Source organism: Colletotrichum abscissum (assembly GCF_030869225.1).
Source record: "Colletotrichum abscissum strain IMI 504890 chromosome Unknown Scaffold_26.1, whole genome shotgun sequence".
Taxonomy (NCBI): Eukaryota; Fungi; Ascomycota; class Sordariomycetes; order Glomerellales; family Glomerellaceae; genus Colletotrichum; species Colletotrichum abscissum.
The window spans coordinates 613,434-633,917 of NW_026850165.1; the positions used below are offsets into that span (position 1 = coordinate 613,434).

General features: G+C 44.7%; 4 protein-coding genes across 4 annotated transcripts; 2 read left to right on the forward strand and 2 right to left on the reverse strand.

The window, feature by feature from the left end:
* Positions 1-2,368: 2,368 nt before the first annotated feature.
* CABS01_10398 (uncharacterized protein) lies at positions 2,369-3,847 on the reverse strand (the record flags this gene model as incomplete). The annotated part of the gene is made up of 3 exons (XM_060543754.1): positions 2,369-2,647; positions 2,713-3,279; positions 3,368-3,847. The coding sequence occupies 3 exons, from the start codon at positions 3,845-3,847 to the stop codon at positions 2,369-2,371; spliced, it is 1,326 nt and encodes a 441-aa protein (XP_060399436.1).
* A 2,972-nt stretch (positions 3,848-6,819) lies between these two features.
* Positions 6,820-8,856, forward strand: CABS01_10399 (heterokaryon incompatibility protein; the record flags this gene model as incomplete). Its single annotated transcript, XM_060543755.1, has 1 exon — positions 6,820-8,856. The coding sequence occupies one exon, from the start codon at positions 6,820-6,822 to the stop codon at positions 8,854-8,856; it is 2,037 nt and encodes a 678-aa protein (XP_060399437.1).
* A 4,512-nt stretch (positions 8,857-13,368) lies between these two features.
* Positions 13,369-14,350, forward strand: CABS01_10400 (C6 zinc finger protein; the record flags this gene model as incomplete). The annotated part of the gene is made up of 2 exons (XM_060543756.1): positions 13,369-13,720; positions 13,785-14,350. 2 exons carry the CDS (start codon positions 13,369-13,371, stop codon positions 14,348-14,350), a joined length of 918 nt encoding a protein of 305 aa, XP_060399438.1.
* A 174-nt stretch (positions 14,351-14,524) lies between these two features.
* On the reverse strand, positions 14,525-15,567 carry CABS01_10401 (RTA1; the record flags this gene model as incomplete). The annotated part of the gene is made up of 2 exons (XM_060543757.1): positions 14,525-15,234; positions 15,360-15,567. 2 exons carry the CDS (start codon positions 15,565-15,567, stop codon positions 14,525-14,527), a joined length of 918 nt encoding a protein of 305 aa, XP_060399439.1.
* Positions 15,568-20,484: the final 4,917 nt, after the last annotated feature.

Genomic DNA, 20,484 nt, shown 5'->3' on the forward strand with positions numbered 1-20,484 from the left:
AATTATTGGCCAGCATTGGCCAGCACCGTTGGGCGTGACCTTTTGTTTAAACGTTTAGCCCCTTTAAGCTAGAACGACTTTTATCTCAGAGTTCATTGCAAGGGGACCAGGCCTAGCCAAGTCCACGCTCACGCCATCCCACTGACTGCTAAGAAGCCAAGAATCTCAGTGGTCATGATGAGGGTTCTTCTCCGTGTCCACACCGAACTAAACTCGGTGTGCCATGACGGAAGCGAGTTAGAACGGCCCGTTAGTCAAATCGGTCAAATGGAACAAGTCCAGTCGTAAGATCAACCCCCATGCGTTTTGATAACCAGTCACGACACGTCATTGTTGGAGCCGCAATGTTGGGTGCTACCGAACCAGTCCTCGTCTTACGAACCAGCCCTATGTGACTGCACGGCATTCTTAGTCTTGAGATAGAGTTTGCGCCAGAACAAGACGCCTTCCCCCCGTTAAACTGCCGTGTCTGTGATGATCTAAGCGTTAAGCTTATTACTAAGTCAAATTTGGGTTGACTTCCAAGAGCATGAGGTGGGTCTAGGTCGTACGGCCTACTTGCTTCGTGACATCGACATGCTCTGGAGACGGTTACAAGCCCCAGGCAACCACATTGGAACGTTGGTAGTAGAGGTGGACTAGTCAAGTACCATTAACGCGGAAGGGCCCGTCTGTATGGGGGCTTGGGGTAACAATCGAGGCGGTAAACCTATCACCTGTCAAGTTAGATCTGACTCCTATCAACGTTAACTATCGAATCATCTACTAGACCTACTCCTTGGCGATCATTTTGATACCTACCTGCTGAACTCTTCCAGACGATCATGCCAATGTCTGGCTGTCTGCGCCATCAAGGAAGAGATGCTGGAGGCTTGTTGCCCTGTATGGAGGATACAAGCCAACCCATACTCAATGAGTTGGCGTTACATGTAGGCAATCAGATGTAACCGTCGGACTCAACGCAGATTATCTTGCGACTAAGACTGCCGCATTTCTGTTATATATCAGTTCATGAATCTCTCCCCATTTCCCGAGAACGATTATGAACAGCATTCTCACCTCAAACTCGCAGAGTCAGAGCAGAAGCACTCCCCTTCCACAGTCTGCCCTTTTTACTTCCTATCAATCCTTTCTGAAGACTCCTTTTGGAACCAAGACCCAACTATCGCAACGGTCGTAGCGACAGCACTGAGACCTTTGGACTCTCGCGTTCAGAAATCTTCCTATCCCCAATTCAACCTCCAAATATATCCACTGAAAGTATGACGGATCCGATTACAGTCGCGGCCATCGGCGCAGCGGCTACGGTTGCTGTATGCCTTATTACGACAGCCGCCCCCGAGATCAAACAGGCCCTTCGATGCCGTAGGACCGGACGGCTGTTTCGCAAGCTCAACAAGGCCCTGCAATGTCCAGAAAGTAAGATTCAGCTAGTTCACTTGATAGTATTTGGCACATCATGCGGCGACTTAAGTTCAAACGCTGACGTGGCATGGTAGAGAACTATTGTGACATTACTCGTTTTATTGAAAAGATATACGACAGACAGCGCCGAGGAAATTCTCTGACTGCATTTCAACAGGCGGAACTGGCTCGTGCTGAACAAATTTGGTCTACTCTGTGAGGTGAGTCGATGACTACTAGCTTCAAGATATCGTTTCATCGTATGCCGAGATTGACAAAACGTCTAGAGTTGAGTCATGAAAAAGATCGTTATATTGAAAGGAACGTGTACATACTTAGTCATAGTCGTCTTTTATTCTTCTTTCGACCTCAACAATAATTACCTAACATAAACTTCCCCCACGTTTTCCGTGTTCGACTAACCATGACGCTGGGTAAGTATGTAGATTGTAATAGACTGACATGAGAACTTCTACGCCGTTGCGTTGCAATCCACTTTGACTAGAGCCAGAAGAGGTGATCGGATTGCTGGATTGAATTGTGGTCAAAGAAGCGCTGAGTCACTCGCTGTGTCACATTAAGACGTCCATCTACACCTTGGAAACCCGTATGGAGAATCTTAGAGTTCAGAGCCTACAAACTTGTCGAGGCCTTCGGACTCAAAACCCTCGAAATCATGGATCTTCTAAACCATTTTAGGTGAGCGAGGCACATCATTTTTGTATCACAAGCCCGATTCTCAAAAGTCAGATGAACGTTTCCATTTGTTTGAGCACAACGTGTTTTCTATGGGGTCTCTATGAAAGGAACATCGTATGCTCGTCTCAGATCAGCCATGAGTTTGGGGGAATATGGTGCTCCCAGCGCGGTATACAAGCAACAAGCAGAAGAAGAAAGCAAAAGAGTACAATGCCGCTTGCTCAAGATTGATGAATCAAGGAAAATGGGTATCTGGGTATCAGAATCAGAAGCTCTTGACGATGGGAACGCGCTTTCCGATGATGCCGTCTGCCTCGTCAACCTGCAGCTGCAGGGCGAGAGAGTCGGCGCCTTCGTACTTGCCCTTCTGCTTCCAGAAGAAATCCTTGCCTGACTTGGTCTTGGCGCGGAATGTAGCTTCGGCCTCGACGTTCATCTTGAACATTGTGAAGAAGGAGGAGCCTACGCAGTACTTCTTGGGCGGGCACTTGAGGTTGATGGTGGCAGACCTAGTTAGGATCTCTCCCTCGGTGTCTTCCTCGGTCTAGATTGGTCATGCAATTAGCGAACTGTTTTGAGATATATCGATTGATGGAGACGATTGCTTACGGTGGTCTTCTGCACCTGCCAGGAGAACTCAGTCGTAACCTTACTCTTTCCAATGAGCGGGATGCCGGCCTCAGCTTCGACAGCAACGCGGCCACCCACGTTCCACTGGTTCGCAACGCTGAGAGTGTGCGACCTAGTGACGGCATCCATCGTCATGATCGTGATGATTTGCTCAGCGGTGGAGTTACGGTTGTCGACAATCTGGGATCCAACAGTCATGGTCTGTCCGGGGCCGGAAGGCATGATGTTGTCCGTGAAGCCAGAGTAAGCAATGTTGCTGATGGACACGGACTGAAGCTCGTCGAGGAAGTCGAAGCCGAGATGGCCGATCAGACCGATGTTGCAGTACTGCACGCGCATACGGCCGAGGATGCCGGATCCGACGGGGACCTTTTGCATCGGAGGAGGGTCGCGGAGGACCTGGCCCATGGCAGAGTAAGTCTTTCCGCTGGTGGTTGTGAAGTTGAAGCCATGGAAGGAACCACGGTTCTCGAGAACCCAGAATTCCTTGATGCGGTCGCCGTTCTCGAACTTGAAAACGCCGGCATCGGCCCAGCCTTCAAGTTTCTGTTGAATACCATGTCAGACTTATGGTTTCCAGTACCCTGGAGAACGAAAAGGAAAAAGAAAAAAAGAAAGAAAAAACTGTACTTACGCTGGTGATTGAACTTGCGTTTCCACTGCTGCTAGTAGCGTTGATGGCGCGCATGTTGGTAGACCCAGTGAAGAACTGAATAGAATCAAATGGCCCGTTGAGTTCCTCAGAGTGACAGTTGGCAGAGTTGCTATCAATAAGATTGATGTCACCGACATCGACCGAAACGAAGGCATCGCTGGTGGCGACTGTCAAAGAGTTGGGAACGGTGCCCGACGCAGCGTCCTGGCGCTTGACTCTGTTCGGCTCCGGCGTCTGCGTCGGGCGGATAGACTTTGTGAGGGAGTCTTTGAGGCGCTCGAGGCCCTCGAGATCAAGAGGACCGTGGTCTATGATGGTTGGCGTGATATTTTCCAAGGGCGCCGAAATGACCTTGACACCTCGAGCATCGACGCTGCCGACGGGAGAGGACAATGCGAGGCCGGGGAGGAGAGCAGCACCTACCAAGAGGTGCTTGAAAAAGAGTGTGTTGAAAGACATGTTTTCGCACAAGAAAAGAAGGACTGTTTCAAAAAAGATCGACAAGTTCAGAAAAGAACGACTGTGGTGTTGGAAGCGAAGGAAGTTGTTGAGAGACAGGCTGCTGAGGGGACGTTCGTTGATGTCCTCAACCTCCCGTCTTTATACAACTCGTCTTATCTCCATGAACCATGACATCTTAATCTGTTATACCCAAAGAACAGCGCAATATAGACGCCGATAAACTAAACGGTCACACTGACCCGTCTCGAATAGAACCAGATTTCCAGAGTGATGACCAAGTGGGGCGCGCCTAGTCTTGCGATGCTAGTCAGGGGAAGGGATGGTAGCCTTTCTGGGCTCTCGGCGAAATCGAGACCAGACGAACGTCTTCTTACATAGTATTGCCTAGGATCATGTTATTTATGGTATGATGGACTGCGAGGAGTTTCGCATGTTGTGCAGGCCTCACTGTCTTCCAGAACTCAATTTTGAGGAACGTCACATTGAATGGGGGTTTCAGCGTCACATGGAGGTAGATCTTCTCATGCTGAAGCAGGTATCCTGGACACATGCGAAGCTACCACCTGCAGAGCGTTCAGCTACGCCTCAGCCGATAGCCTCGAAAGTCCTCAGACGTGCCAATGAGAGAGAACGGGCACACCCTCAATTCCCTTGCCGATACTTGCCGATAAGAGCGGTCGCGGGCGGTCTACCAGCGCAATCTTCACGAAAACGAGGCCTTAGAAGGGCAGGCCTGGTAAGGCTGATGAGAAGCAGCTGAAAGGCATGGGTTTCCAAGGTATTATCAGGGGTCTCGACTTTCGTCCCCGCATATCCGCACGCCGCGCGCGTGCGAAGGTGGACATCTAGGAGGGGCTCCCTGGCAGATGGAAATAGAAACGAGGGGCAGAAAATCAATCATCTGATGACCCATTGAGCAGCAAGTTGCTCATCATCGTGATTAATCAAGGCATTTCCCAAAAGCTGTTGTTTGGGCAGTCTAGCTCCTAATTTTGTTTCTGTTTGAATGGTAATTGATGAAGCTCTCCATTTGACAGCTGCCACGCTCACCAGGGACATATTTTCTTCTGTGCGTCCCATATGATAGCGCCCCTAGGCTATTGCCCATTTTCGGTGGCGAAGTGGAAGATACGTCTTGCCGACTTGCTTGTATCGTCTGATGGTTTTCGGCTTCATCGCAAGTCGAACCTTGGCGCTGAAACGCTACTTGGCCTGCCAAATTGCATCACCTACTATGCACAAATTGTACCTTGGCACGATGATCAAGACAAACGGGTCCCTTGTCACAGATTGGTGTACTTGAGAAATGGCGATGAGTCGTTGATAGCGAAATTCTGCCCTGGTTTGAGGTCAAACGACTTGCTTCCACCCTTTCACCCCTGATCTTGGCTGCCACGCAGCGGACGGGAGTACGGCACGAAGCATGAGCCTGACTGTGTGGCTTGAGCCATGTTGCACTTGGTTGACCTTTGGCGGGTCCTCCCCCATGTACATAGTTCATGATGTTCCCGGTGTTCTTCTCTGACTTGCAGGGGGAAATTGCTCTAGACTAGCTCAAGCTACGGCTACTCCGTGGTAACGCCGAAACGTGGGGAGAGTGGGAGACTTTAGTTGTTGACTCAAACGAGTATACTTTCCTGGGGTTCCGAAAGCGGAAGGTCGCTTGCTACCGAACCGCCGGGTCGGCGAAGACCTACCTCTGCCCAGAACCTCACTCGTACGAGTTCGGCCGGTATCTATCAGTCATTAAGTTGCTGCATTTTAGGGTTATTTTTCAAAGAGGGCATGTTCTGAGTACGCCGAGATCGCAATCTTACCTTGTGTCCGCGCTTTTGTAGAGTGATTAGGTCTTGTGAGAGCTTTGTCATGATAATCGCATGGAATGACGGGGGGAGAAAGCATTAGTAGGCACCAGTCAGGCCTTTCTCGGCAACTCTCCAAATCTCATTGACACGAAAGTGTCATGACCTCTCCTATCCGATAGAATCGGCCTCGAGAAGCTTGCTTCCTTGAACATATTCCTGCCCGGCCGACATGGAATGCGGAATCCGCTTGTTGCCCGTTGACCATCGACAGTATGTGCAACATCGACGCGTTGTGTGGGTAATTGGCAGATGGCGGTGAAATGTCAAGTAAAGTAAGTCTCGAAGCACGAAGAAGCCGGAAATACTTGCCCTCGATTAAGAATACGAAGGGTACTCGCCTATCGTGACGCAAAGAAGTTGTGGAGATGTTAGGATTTTACGATCAAGAGCCAAGCTTAAATCTTGGCATCGGTGTGGTATCGCTCAATTTGAGACACGCTACTGGGGGTGTCCATGATTCATTTGATCAGATACAGGTTGCGCTGACTCGCTTGTGGATAGCGTACTCATGCTGAGTAAACAGCTTCGCGCGTTTACGCGTTGGCACTGGCTTCATCTCCGTTGTGGATAATTGACTCAAAACCACGTTTTCTATCCTTCGAGTCGTTGCGCATTGTGGACAATGCTGTGGAAACTTCCTATTCTCCGACGTCTGGCCAGCTGGAGTTCTCTCGATTGGGTAGAGCGCACTGGTACTCCGTACACACATCGAAATCAATGGGGTTCAGTTTTGGGTTCATGGGCAGCGAAATGAAAACATTAGCTGTTAGAAATTGACCGGTGGGATAAGTCCTACTGAGCTCAGCTTCCAATCCGTCTAGTATCATATTGTAACAAATGTGCTGCCTAAGCTCATGTGACCCAAGGCAATCGAGTCGGCAATCCGAAGCCCCTTGACTGGTCTCACAACAAGCTGAAGAGATATGACGTTGGAGAGGGAATCCCTGCATACAACATGATTGGCCTAACACGTGCCGACATGGAACCACCTTCATCTCTTACCTGTCTCCGCAGGTCAACTGGGATGAACCAACCTCCAGCACCACTCGCAAGCGAGGCCCAGCCCGCCGGTTCCATCGTCTCATATCGATTAAATCAACATCAATGGACGATACCGGCGTTGATGCGCGGGTGCTCTATGCCATAGGCGCTGCGGTCATTCTGGCTGGCCCGATCGCATCTCACTTGTTCTTCCGCGGTGAAGAAAGGACCTTGACATCGCGACTTCAGCGCTGGCTTCGATCTCCGCCACAATATACGCACGGCTCACTTGTAGAGGGCCAATTCCGTCTCATTCACTTACTTCCGGGACATGAAGATGACGGTGTTCGAATTGACCTCACGAACGAGTGGCTTAAGGCGCCAGTCAAATACCATGCCATTTCCTATGCATGGGGAGATGCTCGGGACAAAACATACATCACCTGCAAAGGAAAAGAGATTCAAATTACTAAAACTCTTTTTGAAGCGCTGAAGCGTTGGCGCTCCCCTACTGAGGAGGTTGTGCTCTGGGCCGACTCCATTTGCATCAACCAGAGGAACACTTTGGAGAAAACCCAACAAATTGGGCGAATGTCGGAAATTTACTCAAATGCGGAAGCTGTCAGAATTTGGCTTGGGAGTGACGATTCCAACATCGGTGGAGTTCAGGATGTCATCAAGGAAGCATCTGAGATCATCCCTGAGGTTGTGGACGATCCTCACCAGAACAGAAAAAGTGCAGATATCCTTGCCACTCGCAACCAGGAACGAGCGCAAGACGGCAAGTCTACCGTCTGGAATCTGGACTGGAGACCTCTTAGGGCACTAATGAATCACACTTGGTTCGAAAGAAAGTGGGTTTATCAAGAGGCGATTCTCAACGATAACACCTGGCTCTATTGCGGGAAGCTCATGATGCCGTTTCAACCACTCTCAGAGCTGGCTCTGAGAATGTCAACGTTTGGGATCCAAGCTCTGCCAAAGGATGGAACCGTGAATGACAGCAACGTGACTTTTCTCCCAACCCGTCTCTATAACCTTTCGATGATGCGCATGAGCCAATGGTATCGAGGCAAGCAACCAGTCACGCTGATGGACGGCGTTAAAGCCACCAGAGCATTTCAATGTACCGATCCTCGAGACCACATTCTGGGTGTCTTAGGCTACGCCTCGGATATCGAGAAAGATAGCATCATTTCCCGAGACAACTTGTACTCTCTTTCGGTTCAAGAGTGTTACATACGCTTCGCCCGATCTCAGCTCCTGGAGAAGAAGGACCTCGGTGTTCTGGCATGCGCGCCACAGAAACTGGTCACCGACGTTGCGCTCCCCTGGTACTACCGACCTGTATACCGATGGCAGCGTCGAAGGCTGTCAGATCTCCCAACTTGGGTACCCGATTTGAGAAACCAGGAGTTTGACGCGTTGCCAAGCTACAGCGTTCGGTATGGCAAGTTCTCAGCCGGCGGCATACAGCTTGGGAACGTCGAAATCATCGATGACAAAATACTAAGGTGTTCTGGCATGCTAATCGATACCATCGAGGAAGATGGGATCTCTTGGCCTGAGCTACCACTCCCACCGAAACCTAAGCGCGTCCCGTACCCGCTTGACAAGATGGATGCCTACTACGCCCGAAATTCTTTAAGGTCGCTCAACTTCTACAAATCCTGCGTTCGAGTTGCGTCAGGTTCTGATCGCATTCAAGACATGTCCCCTGAACGCCTCTCTGAATTCTGGAAGACCCTGACGTCTGAGAGAAGCCAGCTGAGCGACCGCATCGACGTGGACCTTTCGGAGTCTATCAAGGATATGATAACGAACATGGAGACCTGGCTCGTCTCCGAAGACCCCGAAGAGGCGAATAAGGCACGATTGGCTTTCGTCGCGGCTGCTGTGACGGTGGAGATGACTATCCTGGCTGCTGCCAGCCCACGGAGGTTCTCTCGCACAGCGGTCGGTAGGCTGTGCTTGGTGCCCAGAAATGCAAAGGTTGGTGATTCGATATGCTTGCTTCTTGGTTCCGAGGTTCCTTTCGTGGTTCGGCCTACGAAGGGAGGCAGGTACGAGCTCATTGGGGATGCGTACGTTAGTGGGGTCATGGATGGAGAAGCTATTGCGTCTGGCGAATATTTCGAGACAAACATCAACTTGGAGTAGCGCAATCACACGTTTCTGGAATGCCTATGTGAGCCTTCGGAGACACCAAGCATTGGAAAGATAACTATGGATTCTCAGATGATGTCTAGTCAATGATTACACGATAACGAAAGACAAGTTTCAGCCCAAGCTCAAGATCCTACCAGGGTTGTGCTCGCGAACATGTGTTTGATGCCACCCCATAGCTCGAGTGACAGGCAAGTACCGGAATGATTGGATGGTTTTGGAAATGCGTTAGGGTGTATGACATGATCCCATCGTTTCATCGACGAGATAAGCTTCCATTAATCAAGCAAACCTAGCCCATCTTTAGTCCGATCCCGAGAGAGCTCTATGGGGACTGTTTGGGATGCCCGTTGTATTAAGGATTCTCGCATACGTGTTCAAGTACTTGGCACTGTCGATACCGCAGGACACAAGCCCATCATGTTATCCATTCCAACGGAACCCATGGTAGGAGTTCGTACTGTGGGTCATTCGAGGTGATCGCGTCGGATCTCCCGCTGATAATTGTGTCATCCCTGAACTCGCGAGCGATGATGGTGGTGGAATCGCCAACAGAGCCCTTGAGGTTGCAGCCTCTGTATCCGGGCACATGACTAGTATCTGCCACTTTTCTTCGTTGTTCTGGGCCTTTTCAAGCACTTTATTGCTCTGAGATTTGTTTCTCAAGGCGACGTCGCCGGTGCTGGATGGAAGGGAAGCAAAGTTTCGACGCACTCTATCTTGAGAGAAATAGAAGAATGTAGAATTGTTGACCCTCTTAGAGAGACGTGTAAGCAGATGAAGGTTGATCGAAAGAGGTGGCCCTAGGGACTAACAGTGAATGTGATGGCGAGGACTGGACACGAACAGGGAAGAAAACATTATGCTACCTTCTCATAGTCAACTTCTGAGAAATTTCTGGAAACACAAAGCTCTGTTCAACATGATGCTGTCATACGCCGATGCCATCTGCTGAGGTTAACACTTTTGGTCTACGTTGAATAGCTGACAGTAACAGTTGTTGTGCAAGTATATATCCATTGAAAGCACTGTAAATTCTGAATGAACGACCGGTAGCCGTAGTACAGGATTGCTTGAATCTTGGACTGCAAGGCGTTGCGGCATCTATCTCAGAATTGCCTCACATAATTCATCTCCAAGAGGCCAATATGCCGAACCCACAGGTAGTTCTTCGGCCGAGCCAGCAGATACGAGATTTAATTCAGGACTCGTGCTACGAATTTGCTGCTTGCTTCGCTTGTCGGTCTGTCTGTTCTAGCTTCCCTTGCATTTTTGATCGCATGTGATAGGAGAGTCGCCGTTCTTATTGGTTCCTCAATCTTATGTTTGCACAAACTCCGCCTGTGTTTCTTGTGATATCACAGGTAGGCCTGAGAGACATCTCGTCCAAGTTTGTCTAAGAGAAAGTTTTGACGATCAATCGTGGCCAACGTAGTCTGCAATTAGACACGGAAGGCTAAGTTGTAACTTGTGGCATTTCAGACGACTGTCCTAACTCCCGGACAGTGGTGTCATCCGCCAAGCAGACAAATCTACAGATTCATAGGAGCTGCCACGTTCATCCAATGGACAGCCAAATATGAAACGACTTTAGGTACTATCTAGACAGCCGACTGACAACTCAAACACCACGACATTGCAGAACAGGCGGTGAACGTGCGGGGTGATATATCACCGTGTGCTCAATTGACATAGCGCGTCCCAAGAAATAGGTAAATTCGCAGCCTCGACGCGTGTGTTTCCTATTTAGCTCTATTTAAAGTTTATAACCGGCGTAGACTTTTCGAGTTCCTTCTCGGCAGGCGAATTTACACCTTGTCTGAAACCGGGTCCCTCTCTAAGAGATGCTGGAACCAAAGCCACAATATCAGGAAGAGTTTCATAGCTTACTTACGAGGTAGACGACAGCGAAGGGATAGAAAAGTGGAAGACCCTGTGTTGAATGCATGATATATCAAAAAGGCCAGACTGCGGTAACGTAACAAATCAACTCTAGTCTCCTTGCTTTGTTTGCCTTGTTTGCTTATCTCGGCGAAACTGAGGAAGTGAAGCAAGTACGGAGTCAGTATTTAGTGACTACTTGCTTCATTCACTGGAAGTAAGTTACATCACCAATTCGGGAACACTTACTGATAGCAAGCATACTTATTTATTTATCATTTGCAAAAATAGAAGATGCGGCCAGTGTGGATTGAACACACGACCTTCAGATGATTTGAATGAAGTTTTCAGGAAAGAATTCCACTTCAGTCTGACGCTCTCCCAACTGAGCTATGTCCGCCACGATCTTCGATGTTGAACATTGGGAAGGCAGGATTTCAAGTAGCGAGTGTGTGAAGGGCGAAACCCACGATGCCCCCACTAGGGTTCCATTGTCGCGGGCCTAGCAAGTTTATGAGCGGGGTGTTTGGTTTCCTACGCATCCACAACGATACGTTAGCCTGAATTCTTGATCCCAACTCCTCAATGAAATCTTCAATAGTGCCTCGCGCATATTCAGTTACGTTATAGATTTCACTCATGATATACTTCATATCGCTAATGTCGCGGACGAAGTTGCGAACGAATAGCGTCAAAGAAAAGTTTGAAAATTAGGCTACTCTGTCATGAAGGTCATGGTCCGGAGGTTCCGTTCGACCTTTGGGATTTGACCCATACTAGGATCACCCAAGGGCGTTACGTGAAGTCTAATCTGACGTTCGGAAACTCGCCAAAAGATGCCGGTATTGCCGTATTTCCGGGCCAGTGACCGAGAAGTCCGGGGAAGTCCGGGCCTTCTAGCTTCGACATGTGAGCTGCAAAACTGCAAAAGTCATGCTGATACTGCCTGCCGACACAAGGTGGTGGGGGTTTGGGGACTTAGGGGATAGGTCGAAAATGTAAAGATCGGACCCGACTGGCTTGTCAGGCTGGCACATCTTACAAGCGGCCCGCACTCCGACCGCTTAGTCGGCTCCAGCCGGCAGTGTCCGCATCAAAGCACCAAATCAGACATCGTTCATACTAATGGTTTCATCACTCCAGACTAGGACAGCGTGGTCTCTTAAGCCATGGACACGCCCCTGACTCGTGGAATCACGCCAAAATGTAGAAAAATTAGAATTGTAGCGACCTATCAGATGCCCCTGTACTGTCGTATAGTTACCGAGGTCGCGAAAACCTGCTCCCCCACCAGCGGCATGACCAGGTCGCTGGTTGCGGCACGGTAGACAGACGTTTGGCGGCACCTTCTGACAGGGAAGCATATTATTTGACAAGCAATGAGGTTTTTAACATGAAACTCCAAGTCGTGAAGTACACTCACTTATTGGCAGCAGTCACGCCTAAAGGATAAGCAAATGCCAAGCTTTATACGTAATCAGGCCGTGAACTTAAGTCTAAAGCTGGGGAACTACAAGTCTCACCGGGTGTTTTTGAGATTCGCGAATAAGAGATGCCTTGTGGTTTGCTAGATTAACGGGCAGTAGATGGTGTGATCGGATACACGAGCCGGGCTCAGGGCGCTTAAGCAAAAGCTCTACGCGCACCCGGTTACTTAGGTGGCGATCTGGTTGGTCGCGGTACAGATGCTGGGTTTCAGAGTCGGAGAAGCTGCCAGGCGAGCTCTACGTACTGCTCGCCTATCCTGCACAACCCGAGTTTTCTGATATTTAATTTTCTGTGGGGGCTAGGCTGGCACGGCTGGGCAGCGCGGTGGACCGGTGTTGGTGAATAACACAACATTATCTAGCTGAGAATAGGATTTTTGCTGCTGGGTGTCTTCTAGTTTACCTGACTCAGCGGAATATCAGCAGCCGATCCAAGACAAGGTGACGCTTGAGTGTGGCGCCGAGCTTTCCAATGGAACTTGTCCGTCTAAGCTAGCCCCTTACACCACCCGAGAAAGTGCGAATACGACTGGAGTACGAAGGCGTCCGCGGGTTGGATGCAGGTTATGCGTCCCCTCTATTAATCAACAGCCGTATCTCTCTACGCTGCATCAGGGCGTAATCATCTATCGCCGGAGCTTGGCCAAGAGCGATTTGTCTCGTCGAGTCTGTTGTCATGGCGGAAACGCCGTGGTGTGATACCTACTTAACGAATCGTTGTTCACCGACTCGATCCGCCGCGTAGCTGTCATCGGACAGCACCGAGTACGAACATGCAACCAAACCCGTCACGGCGGGCGCATCCAAAGACTCGAACAGGCTGTAAGACTTGTAAATCGAGGAAGATCAAGGTAAGCATGTTTGGTACTACGGCTGTGTACGGCTTGAATGCACGCGTGATAGTGGGTTGTAGTACCAGGATCAGTAGTCCTGGTCTAGAAGCCGCCATGCTTGTCCAGTGTCTCGTCCTTGGGGGCCGGGCCGGTGGGATTAACATCTTCATTCTTCCCTCAAATGTTTAGAAACCGGAAATTGACTTACGAGACTCTTCTAGTGTGATGAGCAGCGACCAGCCTGCAAAAACTGCCTCAAACATGGCGTGGCTTGCGGCTTTCTATCCTCACCGTCACTCGACCCCATGTTGACCCTTTCTCAGCATGCGGGCGAGTTGAACTTTCTCGACCTTGAACTCCTGCATCATTACTGCAACTTTACCGCGCAGACTCTATCAGACAACCCGCTGCTCGGGGACTTCTGGCGGCTGAATGTCGTCAAACTCGGGCTAGAAACCGACTACGTCATGAGGAGCATTCTCTCGCTGGCAGCATTGCATCTTGCGAATCTAAGACCCGACAGGAAAGACCAGTTACTGGAGAAGTCGATGGTGCATCACGAAATCTCCTCGAGAACAGCTGTTGGCTTGATGGAGCACGTCCAAGACGAGAATAAAGCACACTTGTTCATCTTCTCAGTCTTGACTATCTACATCGGTAAGAGTTCTCGTTCTCGGTCTCGCTGCAGGAAGAGTATGCTGACCTGTTTCTCCACTCCCAGTTCTAGCCAATTCGCAATATCTACACGAATCGCCGCTAGCCAGTGCAGGCCAATCTCCCGACTGGATAGTCCTATTCTGCGGGACCCGGTATCTTGTGGGGGAACCGAACGACAATCTTCTAATCTCACCAATTATTACGCGGATTACTGCACACTTCCAGTATCGAGAAGGACCATATCACCACACGCATCTTGGAGACCTGGAAGCAAATATCAACGCATCAGAGCCAGATAATGGGCTTCTGGAGATATACAACAGGGCCATCAATGAGCTCTACAAGTCTTATGGCGCTTTCTATGAGTCCGCAGAGCCTCAAGACATCACTGATGTGTTCATCTGGATTGCCATGGTTGCAGACGACTTCCTCCCGTTGCTGAGAGAGAATAGACAAAAGGCGTTGGTGATATTCTTGTACTTTTGCATGCTTCTCAAGCGCTTGCGAAGTCGCTGGTGGCTGGACGGTTGGGCAAATAACCTCTATGCAGAGACGTATGGTATGCTAGACCATGAGCATAGGTCGTGGATCAGAGATCCAGCAATGGAAACCCATGAACTTTGTCTATGAACAACACGTCTACATCTTCCACTACCCAGTGCCTATATAATTTCACGCATCGATACAGCGGGCGACGAATGTGTCAAGCCTAAAGTTCACTCGTGCGATGCTTCTCTATCGTACATGGTCCAATCTAGCAACGCTAGACACTGACGGACAACCAGCTTTGCTATTCTTCACCACCTATTTCCGGCCAGTATGCCTTCTAGAAAGCTCTTCCAACATACAGGCACTATCGCTGGAGCCTAATGTATCTCGGTCTTTTCTTGATACCTTCTGTTCCAGGTCTTCAACATACCAAACCAGGAAAATCGCCATGACCGCGACCATAAGAACGGTATCGAAGATGTAGAGAAATATTTCGTGTGAAATAAGGTACCCGCGGTTACTTTGAAGGTATTCGATGACTCGGAAGACGCTTCGTACGAGAATGATAAGACTGGTGCTGTAAAGGACCCAGAGGTATCTTCGCCAGGGGACGATCCCTTCGATGGCGACCGATGTAGGCTTCCAACTGATTCGATGATGGAATAGGATAGTCGTGATGATGAAGAACCCGAAGACAACAATCTGAACTAGAAGGCCGACAATGATGATCTTCTCGCCAATATCGTAGAGCTTCAGGGTTCCCGCTGCTTGAATCCCGCCTCCTCCAGCCTGCATTGTAAACGAGACGACATCTCCAGTGACGAAAATCTTCGTGACCCATGGCACAGGCAACAGGGAAAGGTTGTCGGCTCGGAGAGTTCGAATCAGCCGGCCGAGTATCATGTAAATCGAAGCTGCATACAAGGCCGGGGCGACAAGGATCAGGATGGCCTGTATGACGAAGCCGCCGATGGCCATGGTATCAAAGTGTGACCATATTCGTCCGCAGTAACCTATCGTCTGAACTGCAAAGTCAAAGTCAGTATCTTCAGTCCCGGCAGATGGGAGGGCAGTTCTGCAAAGCCTTCAATGGAACAAGAAGCCTCGGGAGTCCGAGTAGGGGGCAAATTCTCAGCAGGGCCACACTCACAAATACCACCAAGAGCAAAGGCAGTAAAGTAAAAAGCTCGGGCTCGATACAGTCGCCAGACATGAAGGATGGTCAGAACTGCAAACACGGCAGCACTGACTATGGCGGCCGGAAGAGATGGCGTGTAGCGGTAAAGTCGGAAGTCAAATGCTTCCCCGGCAGCTGCCTCTGCACCCCCAGCGCCTGTCGTCGAGTTGAGTCCGTCCATGTCAGCCCCACCTTCAGAGCTTTACTGTTTCGGGGAGGCCAATGAAAGTGTAGGTTGTAGCCGATTGCTTTGAGTTGATGATCGTGTGCTAGCCAAGCTCCCACACCAAGAAACAGAACGACAAGTCTCTTAGAGTTGAATGAGAGTGATCTAGAGGGAGAGAATGATATTGGAACCGTTATTCTGATTCGAAATCAGGCAGTCTTTTGGGACTTTTAGTACTTCTGCCATAAAGGAGTGTGCCGGCGGGAGATACAATACTAAGCTTGGGACCTTCGGACTCCTCGCACACCTCGTACATCACCCGAGTCCGACGTCCTCGGACCGATTGTACTACTTTGGTCACGTGAAGTCAAGGGATGCATGAGGCTTAGATATCCATCATCATCAATGATTTACGAAAGAACTCCTGCGCCACATCACAGAAACCCGAAAAGTCCGAAGATTCCGAGTCACTCGCATCTTTTCAGTCGACTGAGAGTTCAAAAGCGCGAGGGAACCGCAGCTAGATAGCCTAAAGAGAGAAATATTTTGACCTCATGATTTCACTGATCACCTCCTATAGCATACTGTTGGACGTTATCGATAGTGTTACTTCAGGTCAGTGGCTAAGTGCTAACTTATCCTCATATTGTTGGTAACTTGTTTAATCCTCTGGAAATCAATGCCGAGCCTTGTTCGACATATTTTCAACCACTCTATGTCTTTGGTCATCAATTCTGAACATATCATCTATGCGTTTATTTATTTTTCTCAGGGCTTGATCCTGAACTAAGTATATTAAACGTTGTTATACCGTGTGGAACGTACTGCCTCTATTTTGCGGACCCACGGTTCTAGGAACTGATGATAAGGAAGTCGGACTATCATTCGTTGCCACCCAGCATGGAAAGATAGTGTCGGATTGGAAGTCCAATTCGACCTCGGCGTACGGCGGCCGCGCAGGGGCCAATTACGGCCCCTACTTACGATTATCGCGGCCTGCCCAACCTACGGTTGGAACCTCCTTTTTACACCTACGCAGAAATTCATATAGTTCAATTGATCTCTTCGTCAACCCACGGTTCGAACCAATTACCCTGTAATAGGGATACCAACAGATAGTATATTGGAGGAGAGACCACTCGATTCGGTCAATCTATGTATGCATATAAGCCCAAACCTTAACAGAACGGCTGGATAATTAAGTACCATACCTTAGTTCAAGACATTATTAATCGTAGGTTGTGTTAGTTAATATAATCGAGTCATTTGAGAAACCAGTCATAAAAGAAGTTGACTAAATATTATTAGTTAATAGAAGATAATAACCAAAGAGCGAGCGATTGTGTTAAGTACCTATTTAACAACCTAGTCTATATCGTTCAACCATAAACAAGTCGCGCATGAGCAGCGCACATACCCATTTAAATTAATTAAATAAATAAGTTAAATAAATAGTTAAATATAGGAATTTTAATAAGTCAAATAATTAAATATCATAAGGCCTTATATTTAATATATTTAATTAAATATAAGATTACGTAAAAAAAAAATCCGGGGCTAGGCTAATTAAAAATTAATATTCCTAACTACGCCCTATAGAAGTTCGTAATTAAGAATATAAATACTTACGGTAGGATTCGAACTTATAACTCTTTATTTATAACTATAAATTTAGTATTATATTACTTAACTAAATAGATTATTAATAATTATTTAAAAAAAAAAGCCTAAGTAGTATAAAGTACTAAATTTAATATCTTATTATATTTAAGAATTTAAAAAACCTATATATAAAAGATTAGGCTATAAGTACTTAACTAGCGAGGCTATAATATAAGTATAAGTATATTATAAAACTAAAGCTTATAGAGTCCTTTATAAGGGCTCTACTTCTTAAAAAGTTCTTTTATAATACGAACCGTATACTAGTTACTAAGTTATTAACGTCCTATTACTAGCCGTATCCTAAATTTATTATAATTACTCCCCCCTTACGTAACTTTAGTCCTTAAAATTATTATATAATATCTTCTTTTAACGCTAATAATAAAGCTATTAACGTCGTTATTTATAATAAATTTTATAAAGCGTTAATAATATTCTTTTTTATTTAAAAATAAAATATTACTCCTATTTCTTTATTTAACGGATATTTTATTATTATTATTTAGTAATAGCGCGCTAATTAGTTACTAAGTTAGTAATATATATTTATAATAAAGTATTCTGACCGTCATAATATATAAAAGCTTACCTAGCTTTATAATTATTATTATTACTAAGCTATTAAATATAGTAAAAGATTTTTTTTTTATTACTAATTACGTATTTACTTTTTTTTCCCCCCTTTTATTTAGTAACCGTTTTATAAATTCTTTTTTATATAACTATACTTTTTTTTTTATAATATTCTAATTCCGTATCGTTTCTTAATTATAACTCTCTCGCTATATTATTACTAAATATTTACTAAAATATTTATTATTTCGCATATTTAAAATATACTTAATATAAAATATAATCTTAAAAAGAGCTTTTATAGTCTCTATAATAGTACTCTCTATATACGCTACTTAGTTAGTATATATTATAATATTAATAAGCTCGTTTATATTACTAGCGCTTACGTTACTAAGTATATTATTTATTAAATTAATAAAAAGAAGTATTCTATTATAAATCGTCGAGTCCTTACTAATCCGTTACTAAAATATTTATTAATAATATTTCTTAAGTTCCCGAGGAGCTATATAGTACTGCTTAGTTTATTTAAAATACCCTTATAAAGTTCTATAATACCGAGGAATAGGGTAGCCTTAACTTTTATAAGTATAGCCGCGTTTTTTATATTTTTAATTATATTACTAATATATAAAAAAAGGTCGCTACTCATATTACTAATTTATTAGCGGGTAATAAAATAAAAAAAGTTTACTTTAAATAAACTACTTTTTAAGAACTCGCTACTAACTATAAATATCTAAACTTATTAATCTCGATTATAATAAGTCGTTAGTAATCGTTTAATAAATTTTCTTTTTACTAACTTAGATTTCTCTTCTTAAGTTAGTATTTTTAATATTAATAATAAGACTAAAATTATCTCTTATCTTAGTTACTTTTAGCCGGCTTATTTTTATAATAATAACCATACGACCGCTTTATAAAATAACCTCAACGCTCTAACTTAGTACTATAAAAAGACTCTTAAGGGCGTTATTATTATATATATTTAAGAGTTTCTTACTTTCTTTACTTTTTATAAACGTATTACTAAGTTCTTAATAAATAAAGTACTTACTTATATTATTACTATATATAGCGCTATCCCTATTTTTTATAATCCTAAGACTCGGACTCTTATTAAAAAACGTATTCTTATTACTAACTATATTTTTAATAATAACGATAAGTAAGACGACTTCGGGTTTAAATTTAATAAGCTCTAGTACGAAAATACTAAATTTAAAAAGCTTAGTAATAACTTAAAAAATTCTCTTTTTTAATATCGTAATAAGCGCTACTATTTTAATATTAACGACTCGCTAACCCCTACTTATAATACTCTTTTTAGTATAAATAATAGTACCCTAGCCCTTAGTTATATTATTTTAAATCTTAATAAGGCTAGTATTACGCTCCTCCCGCTCTAAATAAAAGCTTTATAATAGCTCGACGAGGCTATTATTTATATTAAAATTAAAACTATAGGTTATAATAAGTAGTTCGATATTAATATATTCTTTATAAATATCGATATTATTAAGGTCCTTTAACTTAATTAGGACTACGAGAGCGTTACCTTAGATAACGTCCCCTATCCCCAACCCGTTATTAATAATAATAGCGTTATACCCCTTATTTTACTTCCTATTCCTATTATACCTCTTATTATAGCTCTTATTATACCTCTTATTATAGCTCTTATTATACTTTTTATTATAGCTCTTATTATACTTCTTATTATAGCTCTTATTATAGTTTCTAATAGTAACTAAGTAGCGAACGCTCTACGAACTACTATTATTAATATATATAATACTCTATATAACTTTAACTACCTCTCTCTTATTTATTATAATATTAATAAAATTAACGGCCTTATTTTAAGTAGTTAGTTAAGTACGTATATAAAGCTTTTTCGCTTTTTACTTACCGAGCGGACTATTATTACTAATTATTAAGTTTTAAAAATATACGCTAGAGTTATTATTATTATTATTAATATTATATAAGTTATTCCCCTTATATAACTAAATCTTAACGATCTCTTAATAACGTATTACTAAGGGTTATAATATTATATTTTTTTTTTAAGAATTACGCTAAGCTAAATAAAAAGGGTTCTATAGAGTATTATTAATTAACTTATTTTTAACGACTTTTTATTACGAACTTAACGTTTATTATCTTATTTTATATATACTTTTTTTTTATAGCGTTCGAATTTTTTAACTATTTCTATTACCCCTTTAAGATATTTAATAAGCTTTTATATATTATACTTAGTAAGTTACTTAGCTTATTTAACGAGATATCGTAAGTTTCCTCTCTCGCTTTATATTATAATAATTTCTTTAATTTTTTAAACGTTTTACTTATCTTCTAACTCTAGAAGATTTATTATTTAATTACTAACTGTTTAGTAATTTCCCTATAACTTAAGCTAAAAAACTAAGAAAATATTATATATTCTCTAATACTACTTTAGTAAATATATTTAATAAGCCTATTTTCTTACCCTTTTAACTATTACTATTTTAATATATCTTAGTATTAGTTTATTATTTTTAAATTATATATTTTTTATTAATAAACTAACGACCTCTCTACGATTAAACTCTTTTAGGGTATATTTTTTATTATAATAAACTACTTAGCTCTTAGAAACTTATACCTATACTCGCATAGCCTAGGCCCTAATTTTTTTAA